Consider the following 19,153-nt stretch of genomic DNA (forward strand, 5'->3'; position numbering starts at 1 on the left):
TGCAGTACAGGGAGGTTTTACAACCACCTTGTCACTGTCACTGTCTGAAACAGGTAAAAGCAGTGACAGCTATGCCTGACTTTAGTATTTGCAGACTCCCAGATAACCTCAGACAAAATCACCAGCATAGCAGGTTCTTAAGTGACATTACATTATTTCTTATTTTGCTTGGGAGCCCTCACTGATCGCGATCTCGCTGCTCAAGATGCTGTGCAAACCAACCAAACAAAAAAACCCGATCCATGCCTAAAGATCTCTCTGCGTATAAGAGCAGAGACAGTGGAAATGTGGGAAACAATAAGGAAACCCTAAGCCGGTTTTGGTCAGCAGGATGTACATCAGCATCGGCGCAGCGGCAGCCTGGCCTCTGCCGAGATGCTGTTAGCACTGCAGAACACACAAATTTTCAATAAAGGCTTCAAAAGCAACACACAAAATGTGAGGCTCTCGCTGCACTCAGCCACAGGATCAAGGACTCTGCCGCTGAAAGGCAAGCAGGGTATGCAAAGTGTAATCCGAGCAAGAACAACTCCGGGAGGGAAAGATAATGAAAAAATGCCTGGGATGACAGATCAGCATCTAAAGCACAAGGTCAGGGAACCATACAATTATTTAGGTTGGAAGGACCTCTGGAGGACATCCGTTTCAACTCCCAGCAATAGCGGGGGGAGTGGAAGGCAGGGGGTACCTCCCAAGCTCAAAGCAGGCACAGCTGAAGTTGCTCAGGGCATTTGTAATACAAAATACATGTTTTGTTGTAGGGATACACTCGTGGTGGGAGGCACACAGCCAGTACACAGTGGAAGGAACAAAAACAGTAATAAAAGCAAAAAACAATTTGAAGATAAGGTCTGGCTTGTTCTGGGACTTCTGAAACATCTTTTCAAGCTGACTCACAGAACTCAGAGTATCAGAGGGTTTCTAGAAAGTATAAAATACATTTTAATATTAATAGTCATGATTAATAGTCATAACAATACTTTTATATATCATCCAAGTAGGGAACCATTTCCAGATGCATAGGACATATCCATTCTGGAAGTCAAAGGAGTTGAAATCCTAATGTATTTGTCCATTTTTGCAGATGCTGTCTGATCCATACAGAATAAGTGTTCTGTGTGCCTTTGCCATCCTTCTGACCTTTCACTTGTTTAGTCTTACTTGATCAGGAGACATTTGTTTAATGTTCACATCTGCAAATGGCATGAAGTACAGGGAAGTAGTGAATGGCACCTTTTACCTCTGACATACAAGAATTCAAGAACTATCACAGTAGGATGTAGAGGGTCACCTATACAGGTTGAAAAGACTTTGCCAAGCTTATTCCCAAATATTCCCATTTAACTTTCCCCTCTTGAATACCACTGCTTCATGTAGCTCCTGTTGTACTAAACACAAGCTTTCAGGTGGTTCTGTTTTGTATTTTTGGACATACCCTAGAACTTTCAGATTTGTTTGTCTGTTTTTTTTTTTTATTCACTGACTAAAAAAGAAGCCATAAAGCAAGATAAGGGTGAATGACTCATTTCATTAAAAGACAGCACATACATGTGCTATTCCTTATCACCATGTGACGGAATAAAAAACTCCTGAAGCTTACAAAGCAAAAATGCGGAAGCAGAAACTTGGCTAACACCAATTCTCTCTGTCAAACATGAAAAATATCCCAAATCCCCTCTAGAATCTAAAGCAATTTCATTTGACTAGAATCCTCAAAACCAAAACAAAACTAATGCAAGCTGAAAAAGACTGAAGACCCAAAGGACAAAACACAGCTATCTATATGTAACAATTAAGCAAAGCCTTCAGAACCCCAAAGTCAGGAGCTTTTCTGCTGCATGTAACATGACCAGCAGCCCTCTTTATTGTTAAACTGGTTGATGAGATTCATTAGGAGATCAGCTTTGCAGATATTTATAATTTAGTCAAAATATTTGAGCAAAAATTTCCTCTGCTGGAGGTGGAATATTTATGAAATGTTCCAGGTAAAAATAGTTCCACTATTTTCAGGAATGAAGCTACAATTAAAGATCCTGTTTTCTGATGTGCTTTTAGAGAAGTTGTGTGCTGTGGAGGATACTGTAACTTCAGCAGAGGAGCGGCCTCTTCCGAAGGAGTGGCATCTGCCAGCTGACATTTCATTCATACTTGGCAAGCCTGCCGAGAGAAGGCAGAGCCAGACTCTGCTCCTGGTGGCCCTGAGAAAGCACAACAGCCGTGACTTGCAACAATCCTGATGAGCATGAGGAAAAGCCTCTCCCCAGGGCATGTTTCAGCACTGCCGTGAGTACCTCAGCAAGCTGAGGAGTCACCATCCTTGGAGGTGCTCAGAAAACACCTGGACAAGGCTCTGAGAAAACTGAACTGCCTCAGGGTCCCACATTCTCTCTGCTCCTGGGTTTGGCTGTATGAGCTTGGGGACAGGTCAGAGGCAGTGGAGCTGAGGGCAGCCCCTTCCCTCTGATGACTTTGGGGAGAGTTTCCAGAAAGCTCTGCTGGAGCCTCAGCCAGGACTGAACCCTGCCCCAAGAGAATGCTTTTAGGCTGGTGCACTTGCCCTTGGCTCCTGTCTGAGGAGTCTGACCTGTGCCTGACCACGCAATCTGTGGATCTAGACCCGTGGATAGGCTTCCTGGCCTGACCCAAGACCTGCCCTGTCATGATGGACTTGTCAGGCAATCTCCGGACTGTGGCTCACCTTGGTTTCTGACTCCAGACCCGATCCTGATGCTGACTTGACTTCTTACTTTGACCTTGGACCTGCCTCATCACCACAAGCTTGCGTGATGATCTGGATTCTCAGCTGAACCCGGCTATCTGCCTATACCTGCCTTTGTCCCCTTGCTCAGATGCTTTCCCTTGCTGGCTAAGCCTCTTCCTCTGCCTGCCTTGTTACATGCCTGGATCTCAGCTCTTCTATTCCTTTAGGGAGCTGCCAGCCCTCACCGCCCCCAGCAACCTGCTGTGAGCAAGCAGTCTTGGTAGAGACCTCCAGAGGTCCCTTCCCACTCAGATCTTTCTGTGAACTTATAACAGCACTCTAACCAAGTTAAAAGAAAAGAAACAAGGAACTTCTGTGGGCAGGGAAGAAAATATAACTGTGAAGGCATTGTGTTGATGCTTAGGTGCATGGTGCATTAGACTAGGGAAAGGAGAAAGGACCAGAGGGACAGGGACAAGGAAAAGGGTCTAGAAAAGATGAAGGTGGTAGAAGGTTTGAAAATGGACATCAGTGCATCTGCTGTAATATCACTCCATTATCCCATAAATCCCAGGACAAAAGGGTAGCAGAAGAGATGCACACAGCTCTGTTTCCTCTGCAGCTACACTGTGCCACTGTGTCACATTCATGGCAGTCCTGAGTCCTTAAAATAGGAATATCTACTGCCCTACAAGCCCTCTTCCACCTCTCTCCCTGCATCTCTTGGGCACCATTAAGTGTTCTTCATCTGCAAATGGATTTCAAGGCTGCTCTGCTGGTGATGCGTGGGCTGAGCAAGGGGACAGAGCTGGCTCACGCAGGGTGAATGTGTCACAGGCAGGAGGGGACACAAGGGTGTCTCTGTGGAGAGGCTCATCATCTCCTACAGTCTTCTTGAAGACCTGCTTCTGCAGTCATCTCTCATAAAAGAGAGAGTCTTCAAGGGAGACTGCAAAAATGGATTTAAAACATTGTATCTCCTAACACCAACCCGTGATATATTACAATACATTTATTCCCACAGCAGTCATGAGGTAGGAACTTGAAACCAGATTTATTGCTTATTGAGAAGTCTAAAAACTATAAACCCTAGCACTCTGGACTACATTTCTTGTCACTTTCCCTGACCTTTCCTTTAACATTAGGAAAAACAAAACCAAACTGCTGTAATGGATCCACTCCAGAATGGCCTGAGACCTGCTGGAAGCCACAGAGAGGCTGTTTTGCAGTGCAATTGGAAAGGCAACCCTTGGCCATCAGCAGGAGTGAAAAACTGGGGCTTCTGGCACTGCCTGTGTACAGCTGGACCTCGCTTCTGGGGAGATTTATAGGGCTTTCACATACAGTGCAGCCTGAAAAAGCATGTACAAACAGTGCAAGCAAATACATCTCACTGCAGCCTCATTCTGTGACATCATTCCTTTTCTACAGTGAAAATCACTCAGAACCGAAATCAACTGTCCTATATAGGGGCCAACAACAAGAGCACAAAGCACTAAAATCAGCATGAGCTTCTGATATGATGACAATATTGGTATCCTCTCTTTTTTTCTGGGGCCATTTGGAATGTAGTTTTTAAAAGTATGCTAGTGTTTCCCAAGACATTTTGCTTTAGGTAAATGTATAGCCATTGTGCCATGTGTGTGTACAGCTGCAGATTTGACATACCTCCCTGAAAATTGTTTTGCTAAGGTCTGTGATTTTCTGTATAATTAGGAACCTATTTTCTGCAAGATTACTGAAAACTCAGCTATTCTCCTTGACCTCAACAAAGCTTGCTAAACGCTTCAGTTCTTTTGGAAAATTAAGATACTCATCTAGGTGTCCTGTGCTGGACCTATGACTCACATTGAAACATCTGGTCAAAGGTTTACATCAGCCACTGCTAGTAAACTCACTTTGTCAGCAGTGAGTACCGTATCTGTATTCTGTTGCTCCCCAGAACTGCCTCAGGCTACAGTCCAGCCAGGAGCTACTCAGTCAGGATGGACTTGCTATAGGAATTCATGCTGGCCAGACCTAGACACACTAAGTTTGTTTCAAATCCTTGTTCCCCACTCTGTTTCCTGTACCAAAAGAGTCAGGTATGACCATGTCACGAAGGCACCTCTGTTTATTCAAAACAACCTTTCATCCTTCAGCTTTGCACCATCACATTCACCCACAAACAGTCTGCTGTGCTCCCTCAAGCAGTTTGCTGTATCCCACAGGCTTGCTGTCCTTATTGCATGTGTGACTCTGCAATGGAATGGCTTTCCTGGGCTTAAATTTCCGAGTCCTCAATAGGGCCATTCAGGAACACTGCAGTAGGAAGCGATGGTGATGATTCATGGGGACGGATAAAGTTTTCAGATGGGAACAGTTTTACTTTACACACAGCGTGGTCCCGGGGTGACTTACTCTCCACAATCCGATGCTTAAGCGTTCCCATCTCCGAGTCCCAGGCTTGTCCCCGCCGCAATTTCTTGAAGGTGTTTCGGAAGCCCTCGGTGCTGAAGTAGTAGATCAGGGGGTCCAGCATGCAGTTCATGCTGGCAAACATCATGGTTATAATTAACGCTTGGCGCACTGAGGTCTGTGTTTGTGCCTCCACCTTCATCACCCGGGCCTTTATCATCCCATAAACCGCCAGGGTGGTGTTGTAGGGCACGAAGCAGATGATGAAGATGACCAGATTGACCAAGAGGAGACGCACGGTCTTCCGCTGTCGCAGGGTCTTCGTCTGGCTGGGCTGGCAGAGCTCCTGAAAGATGCGAATTGAGCAGTACAGCACAGAGCTGAGAGGCAGGAGAAACCCCAAGATTTCAGCCAGGATTACCAGGGGGAAGAGGTTATTCTGCCACATGTTGTCGCTAAAGCTTTCAAAGCACAGATAAATGGTCTGGTTTTTTACTTTACAGTGGTTTTGCTTGTGGACCATAGCTGTGGGGATGGAGCCCATGAAGATCACAACCCAGACGATGAAGCAGAGGATCTTAGCCACCTTGGGGCGCCGCAGATGCCGCCAGCGAAGCGGGTGAACGATGGCAACGTAGCGATCCAGGTTGACGCACATGAGGAAGAGGCAGCTGCCGTACATGTTGATCTGGAAGACTGAGCCAGAGACCTGGCACAGGAAGCTACCAAAGGGCCAGTGGTGGTTGATATAGTAGTAGAGTCGCAGGGGCAGAGAAAGTGTGAAGCTGAGGTCACTTATGGCCAGGTTCAACATGTAGATCATCACTACAGACTTCAGGCGCAGGTATCGGACAAATATCCACAGGGCTACCACATTGAGTATCAAACCTGTGATGAATATCAGGGTGTAGCCAGGCATGAGGAGGTGGTGGTTGAAGGTGTAATCCTTGCATGTCTGAGATGTATTGGATGTATTGGACGCTGACATGCCCAGCATGGGTCAGGGAATGCTCTCGCTGAGATGGCTGAGCCTGGTGATGGGCTAAGGAGGCACAAAGAAGAGCACTGAGGAAAGTTGTTCCCCTCTGAGGAGCCCACAGACAGGTCATTCCTGTCATCTGCTGCTGGGAGGTAGATGGGCAATCTTGGCTGGCACTGCTTTGGATTGCTGGTCTGTGGTCATCTGGCACGGATGGTAATGTGGAGTCTGCTTCTGCCCCCAGTTCAGCAATTCTTTCCAGAGGTGACAAGGTGATGGAGGATCATTGCCAGCTGTCAGTACAATTCCTGGTCAAAGTGAAAGACCAAAACAAAAGAATTTCAATTAGAGGAGGAAATCTGTTCAAGTGTTAAAATCTCACCATGGCGGCTTCTGCAGCAAGAACTCACAAAGAAACCAAAAGACGAGGGAAAATGGACACTAGAAAAGTGAGTAATTACATGGCAGGAGAAGACAGAGTGCAGAGAAAGTGGTTGTTGTACAGAATCATTTATCACTCAGCCCCAGAGAATGCACTTTGCTTTGATCTGCTGAGAGCACATGAATACAAGAAAGGGACACCACAAGCACACAGGGAAAGTAGTTGAGGCAGCTCCAGAGAAAGAGAAAGAAGAGAGCAGTGTTTTGAAGGAAAAATGCTGACTGGAAGGAACTTAAAATAAAAATGACAGAGTACTGTTTTATATCAGAGAAAAAGGACTTTGTACATCCACTTCAGATAAAAAAAATTACAGTACAGTTAGACCTGACTCCACCCAAGCTCTTTTCCTTAGGTAAAACAACATGCACAGAACTCAGTTCCAGTGACTTTGAGTTCCTTATGGTTCTTACATTCATACAGCTCCTTTGGTGTCCTTACTTGCATGGGACCAGTGGTGCTTATTTGGATTGTATGGCCTCATTTCTGCTGCTTGAAGCAGCCCATATCCCAGAAACCCAGAGCAGCACAGCCATGGAGGGGAACACAAAAAAGGAAGTGCCATGAGATTCATGTGGACAAACATGACTTCAAAGCAGTGTGAGGCCAGTCACCACTCCAGGTACTGACTAGCAGCATTGTCCAAACACTGATCAGCTGGAGTGAGCCCAGTGGAAGGCCAACAAAAGGGTCTGGGAGCTGGAGCACTTGTGCCATGAGGAGTTGCTGAGGGAACTGGTCTTGTTCAGCTGGACAAGAGAAGGCTGCAGGTGCTATAACAGCAGCACTGGGGTTTGCATGGCAAGGTTTTGGCAGCTGGGAGGGCTATAGGTGCGGTTCTGTGAGAGTGTGCCAGGAATTTCCTCTGTGCCTGATATAGCTAGTGCCAGGAGGGACCTGCCACTGGCCAAGGCTGAGCCCATCAGTGATGGTGGTAGCACCTCTGGGATAATTAAAGGGAAAAAGTTACTGTGAGACAGCAATTGCAGGCAGGGAAGAGGAGTGAGAATATGTGATAGAAACAGCCCTGCTGCAGACACCAAGCTCAGTGAAGAAGGAGGAGAATGAGGTGCTCCAGGCACCGGAGCAAAGATTCCCCTGTTGCCCCTGGAGAAGACCATGTGAACCCATGTTGGAGCTCTCTGTTCCTGAAGGACTGCACTCTGTGGAAGGGACTCACACTGGAACAGGGATTGGTGTGACACAGTTCCCCACAGTTGTTTGCAGGGCTCAAACAGGGACTCCCTCATAAGAGTCCATGTAGATTGTGATTTACTTCAAAAGGAAAGTAGAGTTTTCTGTCTAGAGAATGTCTTTACATGAGGTTGATATTACTCAGCAACTTGACAGGCATGTCAAGCATGTCAGACCTTCTGGATGGCATTGTGTGGCAAAGCACGGATCCACAGAGAATCTGCTGCAGACAGAAGTGTGTGCTGACCTCAGAGAGGAAGAGAATCAATCTGGTAACAACACGTTAAAAAATGAAAGATGGAAACCTAATACAAGAGTGTAGACAGCTACCAACTTGCCCATCCTTTTGTGTGGTTGTGCAGGTCCATCACCAAAACAGGTTTCTTAGAAAAAGTTCTAATGGTTTATCAAACTATATCTGAGTGGATTCTACCCTTCCTGGTGGATGAATACTTTGCATGAATTCTTGTGCAAGTTTGGAGCATAAGATAAGATGACAAGGCAAAAGTGCAAGAATGTTGTTGGTTTCAAAAGAAATGTTTCATGCTTCAAGAATCTCAAGGAGGAGGATCATCAGTGGTCAAAGGAGGTGATTGTCCTGCTCTGCTTTGCAGTGGTGCAGCCTCACCTTGAGTCCTGTGTGCAGTTTTGGACACTGTAAGAAAGACATTGAGCTATTAGAGAGTGTGCAAAGGAGGGCCATGAGGATGGTGAAGGACCTTGAGGGGAAACCATATGAGGAGTGGCTGAGGTCACTTGGTCTGTTCCACTTGGAGAAGAGGAGACTGAGGGGAGACCTCATTGTGGTCTACAACTTTCTCAAGAGGGGAAGAGGAGGCGCAGGCACTGATGTCTTCTCTGTGCTGACCCATGACAGGACCCCAGGCAATGGCCTGAAGTTGTATCAGGGGAGGTTTAGGTTGGACATTAGAAAAGGTTCTTCACCCAGAGGGTGGCTGGGCACTGGAACAGCTCCCCGGAGAAGTGGTCACAGCACTGAGCCTGACAGAGTTCAAGAAGTGTTTGGACAATGCTCTCAGGCACATGGTGTTACTCTTGGGGTGTCCTGTGCAGGGCCAGGAGCTGGGCTCGATGATCCTTGATGATCCTGATGGGTCCCTTCCAACTCAGTATATTCTGTGAGTCTATAATTCTAGGAGAATATGTCAGCTTTTGCTAGAGCCAAAACCCTGAAATGAATTGCAGACTGAAGAGTGTGGTCAGACCTTTATCTTGATGGAAACAAAGTTATTGAGATTGTGACTTAGTGAGTGACCATGACCTGCTGTAACACATGTACTCAGACCAGCCAGATGTCAGGTGAAAAGGACTTATCTCTACAGACAATGTGTTTTTTCAAGCTTTCCTGAGGTATTCAATTAACACATCTAGAGATTATAATATGTAAGCACAGTCCCTGCTGTGTCAGGCTTTCTACCACTAATATTCCATCTCAAATTGTGGATGGTAAAGGGATTATGTTAAGAACAGTACAATCATGTAGTTACACTGCCTCAAGTTGTCTTCCTGCTTCCTGCACAAATTGTAGCCCAGGAATTTCTTGAGCCATAGGTGACCTAGTTGTACTCAGTAGTCCTCAGGGAACTTTTATTTAATTGTGGTTTTTTCAGTCCTTTTCTGAGTTGATGTAAAATTTACCATGTACATTATCCAGTGCCAGGAGTGCTAAGGAGTTCCACAGCTTATTTGTGCCTCAGGTGAAGAATCACTTCCATATACCCATCTCTGATTCATCATCTGCTAGATTCAATTCTTAGCTTTAGTGCTGGAACAGGCAGGGCAAAAACCATCCCTATCCACCTTCACTTTGTGGCTGAGGATATTATAAACATCTACCATATTTCCACCCAGCAACTTTTTGTTGTTGTTGTTGTTTTTAGGCTAAAGGGTCCTTGTCTTCATAGTTTTTCCTGGCAGAGAAGCTGTTCTGTTCAACTTTTGAACATCCTTGTTGCCCCTTCTCAGCACTTTTCCCCTTCTGCTGCAGCCTCTGTGAGCCCTGTGCTGGGGTGCTGAAAACACACAGTGCTGATAATGTGGATGCACTGAGCTGCGTGGGTGTAGATCTCATTTGCAAGTGGTAATGGCCAGTTCAGTTTGCTTTTTCCCATCACTTCACTAGATAAAATTTCAGCTGTTAGTTTAAGTCCAGTCACTCACACTTCTCTTAAGCTCTGCAGTTCTTCGCAGCCAAACCTCATCTTTTTAAACTTGAATAATTTTATGTCTCCAACAGATTTGTTATTTTATTATTCATCCCTCATGAATAAGTCAAACACCCCAGCACAGGTGTCTCACAACTCCACTGAGAAAAACAACCATCTACCTTCATTCTCTGTCCCTTCTTTTAGGCATTTTTTATCCAGGTAGGAACATTTTCTTTAATTTTTTTTTAAGTGCCATTGGTGAGACTGCCTTTGAAAGCCTTCTGGAAATCCACATGGGCCACTGTTCACATGCTTATTGAGCCCTTTAAGGAAGAACTGTGGGAACAGCATCTCTGTATAAAAGCCATCATGACTTTTCCCCAGTAATTAGATGTGACCGTATGCCAATCGATTTTTTCTTTATTATAGCCTCTACTAATTTGTTCTGTAAAACCATCAAGCTCCCTGGTCTGAAACCCCCCCAAGAGTCTTTTCTTAAATTGAGTCTGCCTTTAAGAGCTGTTTTAAGCAAAGGTTTCTATGGCACAATTAGTCAGGTCTTCCACCCTTCAGTTATTCTCAGACCTCTGGGGTAGGAGCCGTGTGGTTTTAGACACTGTTGAGTTCATCTCACTGCTCCATGGTTGATCCTGCTACTGCTTGGACCAGAGACAGTCCTTTTATGAACTTCCCATAAAGAAAGTTTCTGCTGTGGAAATCTCCCAGGCTTTCATGACATGAATACCAATGAAAGAAACCTCTTCATTTTTTTGCCCACCATCAGGTTTTCTTTCTTCTCTGAGTGGTCTTTCCTTACATACTCTAGCCTTTCAGCCTTCAAGATGCTGAACAGCACAGTTCTGAACTGGCAGCAAAGATTGCTGAGAGCAGAAAATAGATTGGGGTTTTGAGGGGATTTTTTTTCGTGGGTAGATGGAAACACAGAAGAAAGAATCTGCTATGGTGTTGGTATGGAAGCTGAGCTGGTAGTTTCAGACTTGCCAAAACAGATACAGTGACCAAGACACGCGAGAAACAAGATGTATGCAGACACAGTCATTGCAAAGATAAAGTTGGGGGTGCAGAGAGTTTCTCCAGTGAGCTTTGGAGGTCCTGCTTTGACTGTCCCTCTCTAAAAAGGAAAGGTATGGATAGGTAAAGCAGGCTGGCAGCAGGGAGACCAATTATCCATTCTGGTTAATGTCAGAGAGTCAAAAGGCATGTTCCTTGTGGCTGCCTCTAAAAGAAGCCCAAGTACTCATTGCTCTGCACAAAAGCTGCCAAGAGATCTCAAGCCACCAGCTGTGTAAGGAGGCAGTGGTACCACAGCTGAATAATCCCCCTCCTCACAACAAGATGCTCTCTATAAATCCTGAAGAAACTTTCTCTTTGGTGACTGACCTTATGTGTCCCAAGAGGTGGAGGAAGCATTTTTTTTTCCTCTTCAATTTGAGCCCAGAACACCATCAACTTCCAAGACTGTGACTTGCAAAATCCAGGGATTTTGATTTTTTTCTTTTGGGAGGTGAGAAGCCCTAAAGATACTTTAGGTCCAGAACTGGGAGGCATGCCCTGAGATGGGATGTGCACCTGGCATCTTGCTGCCTGGTCTTGGGAATCCTCTCTCTCCTGTCTCACTGTCTCACTAGGAGTCACTGCCTCCAAGCACCACAAAAATGATGAAGAATCTGAGTATGGGGCTGAGAAATGAGGTGGAAAAAGAGAGCTGGAAAAATACTAATGAGGATGCTGCAGAATCAGTGTTTCTGGTAGTGGCTTGTCGCTAAAGCCATGGGGAGTTTTGGGGCTCCAGTGAGAATGCAGAGAGCAAATGTGGCATTGGGGTGCAGAACACAAAACACAAACTGTATGAGCTCGCTTACTTATTCTGAAACCAAAGAGGAAACAACAAAAATGTTTCAAACCTCAGAAAACATACCCGATTTTACTCTAGAAATCAGAGACATATTTTCTTAAATAAATCTGGGTGCTTTTTACCTGCTGCAGGTGATATTCAAGCCCCACTTTTAATCTTTTTGTCTACTCAAAAAATTAGATTTGTGTGATGATTTGATTAGATTTTGTGAAGACATTCAAGTTTTAGGATGGCTTGTTTTTAAAGAGAGGTACATGATACAAAAGCTGAGACCTCTGTATTTAACTCATGAGGTTTGATCACACAGCTATTGCCTCCTCCTTAAGAGATGCTACCCCTCCTCATCTCCCGAGGGTCCCGTGGAAGAGGGCTCCCATGGTGGGCAGCCTGGCAAGTAAGCTCTGCAGGCTGCCCATGCTTTTAGTATCACAGGATCCCATGGAAAGTCTCAATTTGAATAAATACAGAGATGTGCCTTGCCCCTCTAGGTCCATAGGGCCACTGATGAGGGGCAGATGTCCCCCAGTGCCCCGTGGCCAGGCTGGCAGCACACACAGAGCAGCTCACGGTGACCAGTGCCCGAGGTGCCAGCCCAGACAGCCCTCCAGATGTTCCCCTGCCTTACCTCACTGCTGGAGAAGAGCCAAGTGTGGATGCTGGCTGGTTGGAGCTTGGTGACTGCTGCCTCCGCAGAGGTTTCGATCCGGGCCCCAAGCCCACAAAGCAGTTTGGATCAAAACAGAAGCGGGCAAATCCAAATCACAGCTGGCCCCTACCGCGCTGCGGCTGGTTCTGCATCTGGCATGCTGCAGTTTGTCTCTTCTCCTTTCTCACTTCCTGATGCACTTCTGCCTGGCTACAAAGCATGAACTTTGTTATCAAGGGCTGATAAGCTAAACCACATCCTACAAGAGCAAATGCAATCATGAAAGAAGCAGTACCCAGGTGTCCTTGCAACTCAGGAGACCTGCCCTGGGTCATAGTGCCAAATATTTGCTTGTCTTGCTAACTCAGCCACCCCCAGGACTGACAGAGGGGAAACAAAACATCCCTCTCCCCAAAATACTGCTAAACAGGAGGTAAAAGTGAAATATGGGAAGTGAGAGACAAGCTGATTTAATTGCTAGCCTGCACAAAGTCTTGGAGTCCTGTCACTCCCATGGGCTAGGGGGCTTTGGGATTGAACTCCTGCCTGGGGGCCCAGCTGTGCACCACTGGCATGTGGCAGGATCCCAGAAAGAACCAGGCTCCAGAGACGTGTCATTATCTGTGGCAAGCAAAGGCATGTTTGCCACGAACCTCAGTCCCTGGTGTTCAAGGCTACAGGAGGCACAGTGCTATGAAAGTACAAGGGCTGATTTACCAGCACATCTGTGACCTGGCACTGCCACGTGTAGCTGGGAAGGGAGCTGCCCTTGTGCAGAGCCCATCTGGCACTCTGTTGCTTCGAGTCCTATTTCTGCTTTGCCAGTCTCAGCACACCTGGAAGAAGACACAAGTCATGGTGACACTCCTGATCCCACTGTCGTCCTGCCCCAAGGACAGCTGCCCTGGGAAGTTGCTGTGGGTTCCCTTTCCCTGCAGCCCTTGCCTGCTGCTGTTTGATTTTCTCACTCCCTGCCTTCCTTGTTCTGCTGCTACTGACTCCTCATTCAGGGAATGACACACCAAGGGATATATATGCTCCTGCTGCTCATAAATCCATGGAGGGCACAACAGCACCCGAACCATTGAGCTGCTTCTTTTCAGTGCCTCTCCTTTTTAGTCAGACCCCTTTTCTCACTTGCTCGTTGCTGGGATCTTTGTTCAGTTCCCGCCAAGGTGTTGCTACTGATAAAGGCTTGCAGATATGCCACGGGGGGTGTCCTTTGCCTAAGGAGTGTCTGACACATTCTGTGGGAACTCCCCCCTCCCCTGCAGCCCTCACCCCTCACACATATGAGCACAGACCTGGCTTTTCCATGTGTGAGCAGACAAGGACACAATGGCACCCAGCCCAGCCCGCGAGCCCCACAGCATCCTCACCCAGCCAGGTTCACTCACCTCCCCGGGTCTCGGTGCCCCAGCCCACGAGCTCTGTGTCCCCTCAGCAGGGTGGGCTCACACATCTGCCCCTGGCTGTCTCCTGGAGCCTCGGCTCGTGGGGCAGAGCAGCTCAACCCCCGGCGTTTCCTCACCGCTGTCTGAGCGAGCAGCAGGTAAGACCAGATTACTGGGGTGTGTGTTGGAGGCTACACCCTAATGCTGCAAATCCCAACATGCCTGCCACCCCGCAGTGCTGGCTCCAGAAAGCAGGAGCAAGGACCCAGCAGGGGGAAGGATGCAGGGAGCTGGGAAGGCAAGGAAGGAGGTGAAATGCATGCTACAAGAGAGAGGCTGCTCAGGTCTGAAAGGATGACTGATAACCCACAGTGCTCTTCAGACTTCTTTGTGCAGCAAAATATGGGAGAGCAGAGCAAAGGGGTGAATCCCTTTATGGAAGAAGCACAACACAGCCAGAACTGCCCTGCTTCACTTTCTGAATGATTCAGACAGGAAAAGCAGAAACCTGTGGCTGCAGAGGAGTTTTACCTTCCATGGCAGTGGGAAGAGCTGGCACTTCCCAGGCTGGCTGGGGGAATGGCAGTCTTTTGTCCTGGGCCATTTCAGCTCCCTGGTCACACAGCTCACATTTTCCTGGGCTTCCAGGGGCTCTTAGGAAAGGGGTACCCAATGAGAAGGGGGGCAGCCACCCTGCTGTGCCTCCTAGGAGAAGGGCAAGGGCTGATCTTGGGAAAGGGCAGTCCATGGGGAAGAAAATGAGGGAGGTGAAGAGAGACCTGCCAGGGAAAGAGTTAAGAGAGGCAGGGAGCAGCTGGGCTGTGTCTGTTTGCTGTAGCTGTGTGGGCTGCAGGGTAGAAAAGAACAACCTCCAGCCTGGAGGAGGCAGATGAGGGAGTGTCTTCAAGAACAGTGGACGTGGATGAGGAAGGCAGCAGGTCTTCCCCTCTCTGCTCCCAGGAGCTGTCACTGCAGGGGAACTCTCTGTGTCCCCAAAAGGTTTGGTGACAAAGCAGTGACGAGCTGGTGGGTCTGGCAACAGCTGCTTGGTGCTTCTGGCTCTTCTTGTGCAGAAGGCCCTGTCTGCTGCTGAGCAGGTCTTGGGCTGCCTCCTGCTGAAGAAGTGACTAGACTGTGGAGGAGGACAACCACATTATCTCCTGACAGGATGGCACAGGCCACACGTGTGACACAGATGCTGTCTCCACCCATGTGAGCTCCCTGTGATGGATGCCCATCCCAGAGCCCCAGCTCAGAGCTCTCCCACTACGCTGCCCAAGCTGTAGCACAGGTGTGGATGACCTCTCAGGGCCAACCCAGCAGGGTTCTGCAGGCTACAGGGTCTCAGATGCTGGCAGGCACACGTGGACAGCCCATGGTCACTGCCCAGGGCTGGGGCTACCCCTGCTTTGCAGTGCTGGGCTGGGGCTGCTGTGAAAGCTACTGCTGGGCAGAGGCTGTGGAAAGCCACAGGAGGGGATTCAGGAGCTGCAGTGCTGGAGTTGAAGGTGGTGAAGTTTTGGCAGGGACAGGATGGAGCTGGTGTGGCTGTATCTGATGCTGATCCACGTGCAGCACGTTGCTGCCGTGACCTGGCTGTAAGTATGGTTTGTGCTTGGATTGTCTGGGCTGGAAAGCCACCTAGGGAGCTGCTGTCTCCAAAGAAAACAGGGTGAGAACAGGGTGGAAAAAGGAATCTGGGCCACCAAAAAGCAGAAGGGGCATCTCTGGGACCATGGAGGGAGAGAGATGATAAGGCTGAAGAGGGGCAGACCAGAATGCGCAGCAAGAATGCCCAATTCACAGACAACATGGCTACAGCCCCCTCTCCTGCCCCATTTCTGCTCTAAGATATGGCTAGAGAGGGTTAGTCCTGCAGAGGTGAGGCCCTGGCTCTAGCCCACCTGCAACTGAACCTCTGCCCTGCCCCACAGCTCCCTGGCCCAGCAGACTTCCCTGCAGGCAGTCCTCTGGGACTCCAGGGGCTGTGGTGGCCTGACGGGACTGGAGGAAGAGCAGGTCTCCGTATGCCAGCAGCAGGTGGAAGCCATGGAGGCAGTGAAGCCATGGAGGCGGTGAAGTGAGGCGTGGATCTGGCTGTCCTTGAGTGCCAGCGCCAGTTTCACTGGAACTGCTCCACCCTGCAGGGGCTGTAGGTCTTTGGCAAGGCCACCATCCAAGGTCAGCGAGGGCAGGCTTGGCATGGTGTCCCTCCAGTTTGCCCACTGTCCCCTCGACACATCGGCCCTTCCTGGGCTAGTGTTGCACCGGACCCATCCCCAGAGTGGCCAGTGCCTTCTTCCACATTAGCATTCTGGAGAAACGTCTTCCCATTTGACCAGATTTGCTTTTTGGACCCATTGGACCATCCTGGGTACCAGCTCTGGTAAATTTACCAGCAGACTGGTAAATTTCTCCCTGACCCTGCCACCCACCCTGCCCCAGAGCCATCTCACTTACTGACTCCCAGCCTTGGGAGCAGCCGCACTGGGTGAACTTCCTGACATATATTTCTCCCGAGCAGTCTCCATCTGAAGGCACCCTTCCTGCATGCAGTGACAGCCTCTTTTCCCACACTCTGCCCATCAGTGCCTTTGCCCTCTGCAGACTGGTGCTATTGCTTGTCCCACCGCAGGCACACGGGAGTCCCCTTACATCCAGCGCTGCCGGCACTGCTTTTGCTGTGAGCCGTGCCTGTAGCCGGGGGGAGCTGCACAGGGATCACATAATCTCCCATGATGCTGTGGCTGCGACCCCAGGGTCCGAGGAGTCAGCCCTGAAGGTGAAGGAAGAAGGGGGTGGCAGAGGGGAAGGTCCATGGGGGAGACAGGCCAGAAAAGAGACACTTTCATTCTCCACAGGTCTTTGGGAGATCCTCTCAGGGCTTCTCTTTCCTTGTCATAAGGCCACCTTCCCTCTGCAGTTTTTCCAGCTCTGATAACCTGTGTGTATGGGATTGCCTTCTCTCAGGCCTTTGTGGGCAGCCCTGAGAGGAGCTGTGGTGTCTCATCCAGCTGAGCGCTCATGGACCTGCACAACAATGAGGCTGGGGGGAGGTGAGGGCAGGAGCAAGGGCTGGGAGCCAGCCTGGCTGCAAGGGCTTCTCCCTGGCTCGGCACAGCTCAGTGCAGCCCCCAGACCTCAACAGGCACTTCAGGGCAGCCAGAGGAGTCTGCATCCTGCTGCCTTTCTTATCCAAGCACTGCACTGATTACCCTGAGCTGGCTCCTGCCTGTGTGGAGGGGTGTCCCAGCCTTCCCTACTCAATTCTGTGCAGTCTCCTTTTCTGCACAGACCCCAGCTATGATTCAGAAAATAATTTACTCTGTTCTGTTCTGTTCTGAAGGGCTTCCCTGCCCCTCCAGCATCTCTTCAATAAAGACAGACATCTGCAGGGGCCACAGTCAGATCTGGTCCCTTGAATGTCCTCCACCTCTGGCCAGATCTGTTCCCCTCCCCACAGCCCCACAGGCCAGAACAGCTCCCCATCCCTCTCTCTGCCTCAGGGATTTATCTTACAGACCCAAACCATCTTGTTTCCCACAGAGTGCATCTCCTTCTGTTCATATTGGCCTGGATTAAAAATACACTTTTGCCCTTTCCCTTCCCCTTCCCGCTCCTGATCTCCAGCCCCATGGGCAGATTGTTGAGGGAACAGCAGCACACTGGGGGTGCTGGGAACGGTGTCCCTGGTCAGGCTGGCAGCTGCCTCCTGCTCCACAGGCTCTCCGTGCCCTTCATGTGGCTCTCCTCCACATGAAGGTGGAGTGCAAGTGCCATGGCGTGTCGGGCTCTTGCCAGGTGCGAGCCTGCTGGAAGCTCCTGCCTCCCTTCAGCCACGTGGGCAACGTCCTCAAGGAAAAGCCTGAGGGGGCAGCAGAGGCTTTCCCAACACGGGTGGATTCCCCGCAGCTCGTGGTGCCCGGGAGCTCTCGCTTCAAGGCCTACACGGCTCACGGCCTGCTCTACCTGCGGGCCAGCCCGGACTTGTGCGAGCGGGACCCGGAGCACGGCACCCTCAGCACCTCGGGCCCACAGTGCGAGGGAACATGGCCGGCCAGGGACGGCTGCGAGCAGGGCCGGCCCGGCCGAGGTGCGGGAGCGCTGCAGCTGCAATTCCGCTGCTGCTGCCCCGTCAAGTGCAGGCAGGGCCGGCGGCCCGGGGAGGTGCCCCGGTGAGTCCCTCAGGGTCGATGCCCAGGGCTGCCATCAGCTGCCATCAGCTCCCCCCGCAGCCTCCCGCCAGCCGCCGTGGGCTGGTGTGGTTTGAATTATTTTTCCGGGTGGAGGGTTGGAGGACACAGGCCAAATAAACCACGAAACTTGGGGGAAAAACCCAGCCGAAGTGGAAAGCAAAGTGCACACAAAAGCTTCTTGCTCACATGCTGCGTTTGGGATCTGGGGAGTCCCTGTCTCTGGTCCCTCCCCCACTCTCTGGACATGCCTTTTCCTTTGGCTGCAGAAATGTTTCCAGGAGGAGTTCCAGCAGCTGCCACAGTGAGGCTCCCCTCATTCAGTCTGATCTCAGTGCCAGGGAATGTTATGGAACGGGTTATCCTAAGTGCAATCACGCAGCACAGCCAGGGAATCGGCCCTAGCCTGGATGGGTTCATAAAAGGCAGGTCCTGCTTGGCCAAGCTGATCTCCTTTTATGACCAGGTGACCTGCCTAGGGATGAGGGAAAGGCTGTGCATGTTATCTTCTACCTGGACTTCAGTAAGCCTTTGACACCACTTCCCACAGCATTCTTCTGGAGAAGCTGGCAGCCCACGGCCATTCTTTGCTGGGCTAAAAACTGGCTGTGTGGCCGGGCCCAGAGAGTGGTGCTGGGTGGATTTACATCCAACTGGTCACCAGTGGGGTTCCCCAGGGCTCCATACTGGGGCCAGTCCCTGTGTAAAACCTTTATCAGTGGTATGGATGAGGGGATCGAGGGTAAGTTCCTGGATGACACCAGGGTGGGAGTGTTGCTGTGCTGGGGGGCAGGAAGGCTCTGCAGAGGATCTGTATAGGCTGGGTTGATGGGCTGGGGCCAATAGTGTGAGGTACCATAAGGCCAAGTTCCAGGTTCTGCTTGTCAGTCAGAACAACCCCAGGCAGCAGCACAGGCTGGGGCAGAGTGGCTGGGAAGCTGCCCAGAGGAAAAGGACCTGGGGGTGCTGGTGACAGCAGCTGAACATGAGCCAGCTGTGCTCAGGTGGCCAAAAAGGCCAATGGCACCTGGCCTGGATCAGCCATAGTGTGGCCAGGAGGACCAGGGCAGGGATTGTCCTCTTGTATTCTGCACTGGTGAGGCCACGCTTGGAGTGCTGTGTCCAGTTCTGGGCTCTTCACTGCCAGAAAGACACTGAGGTGTCTT

At 49.7% G+C, this 19,153-nt stretch overlaps 2 protein-coding genes across 3 annotated transcripts; one reads left to right on the forward strand and one right to left on the reverse strand.

Annotated features, from left to right (window-relative positions):
- Positions 1 to 903: 903 nt before the first annotated feature.
- LPAR5 (lysophosphatidic acid receptor 5) lies at positions 904 to 13,909 on the reverse strand. 2 transcript variants are annotated; one of them, XM_059465950.1, is made up of 4 exons: positions 13,798 to 13,858; positions 13,118 to 13,236; positions 12,380 to 12,610; positions 904 to 6,385 (listed from the first exon to the last, which is right to left on the reverse strand). In XM_059465950.1, the coding sequence occupies exon 4, from the start codon at positions 6,093 to 6,095 to the stop codon at positions 4,965 to 4,967; it is 1,131 nt and encodes a 376-aa protein (XP_059321933.1). In that variant the 5' UTR covers positions 6,096 to 6,385; positions 12,380 to 12,610; positions 13,118 to 13,236; positions 13,798 to 13,858; the 3' UTR covers positions 904 to 4,964. The 2 variants fall into 2 exon arrangements, with proteins under 2 accessions (XP_059321933.1, XP_059321934.1); XM_059465951.1 differs by lacking the exon at positions 13,118 to 13,236 and having other exon boundaries at positions 13,798 to 13,909.
- Positions 13,910 to 15,327: 1,418 nt separating this feature from the next.
- On the forward strand, positions 15,328 to 17,973 carry LOC132087570 (protein Wnt-4-like). Its single transcript, XM_059493927.1, is given in 7 exon segments — positions 15,328 to 15,392; positions 15,729 to 15,819; positions 16,430 to 16,513; positions 16,516 to 16,595; positions 16,727 to 16,739; positions 16,741 to 16,851; positions 17,536 to 17,973. Coding segments are annotated over 7 exon segments (882 nt in total).
- The last annotated feature ends 1,180 nt before the right edge of the window (positions 17,974 to 19,153 follow it).

Source organism: Ammospiza nelsoni, chromosome 2, assembly GCF_027579445.1.
Source record: "Ammospiza nelsoni isolate bAmmNel1 chromosome 2, bAmmNel1.pri, whole genome shotgun sequence".
Classification (NCBI taxonomy): domain Eukaryota; kingdom Metazoa; phylum Chordata; class Aves; order Passeriformes; family Passerellidae; genus Ammospiza; species Ammospiza nelsoni.

Excerpts from the sequence above, each read along its gene's own strand:
- LPAR5 (XM_059465951.1), bottom strand. The coding sequence starts at position 6,095 with ATGCTGGGCATGTCAGCGTCCAATACATCCAATACATCTCAGACATGC.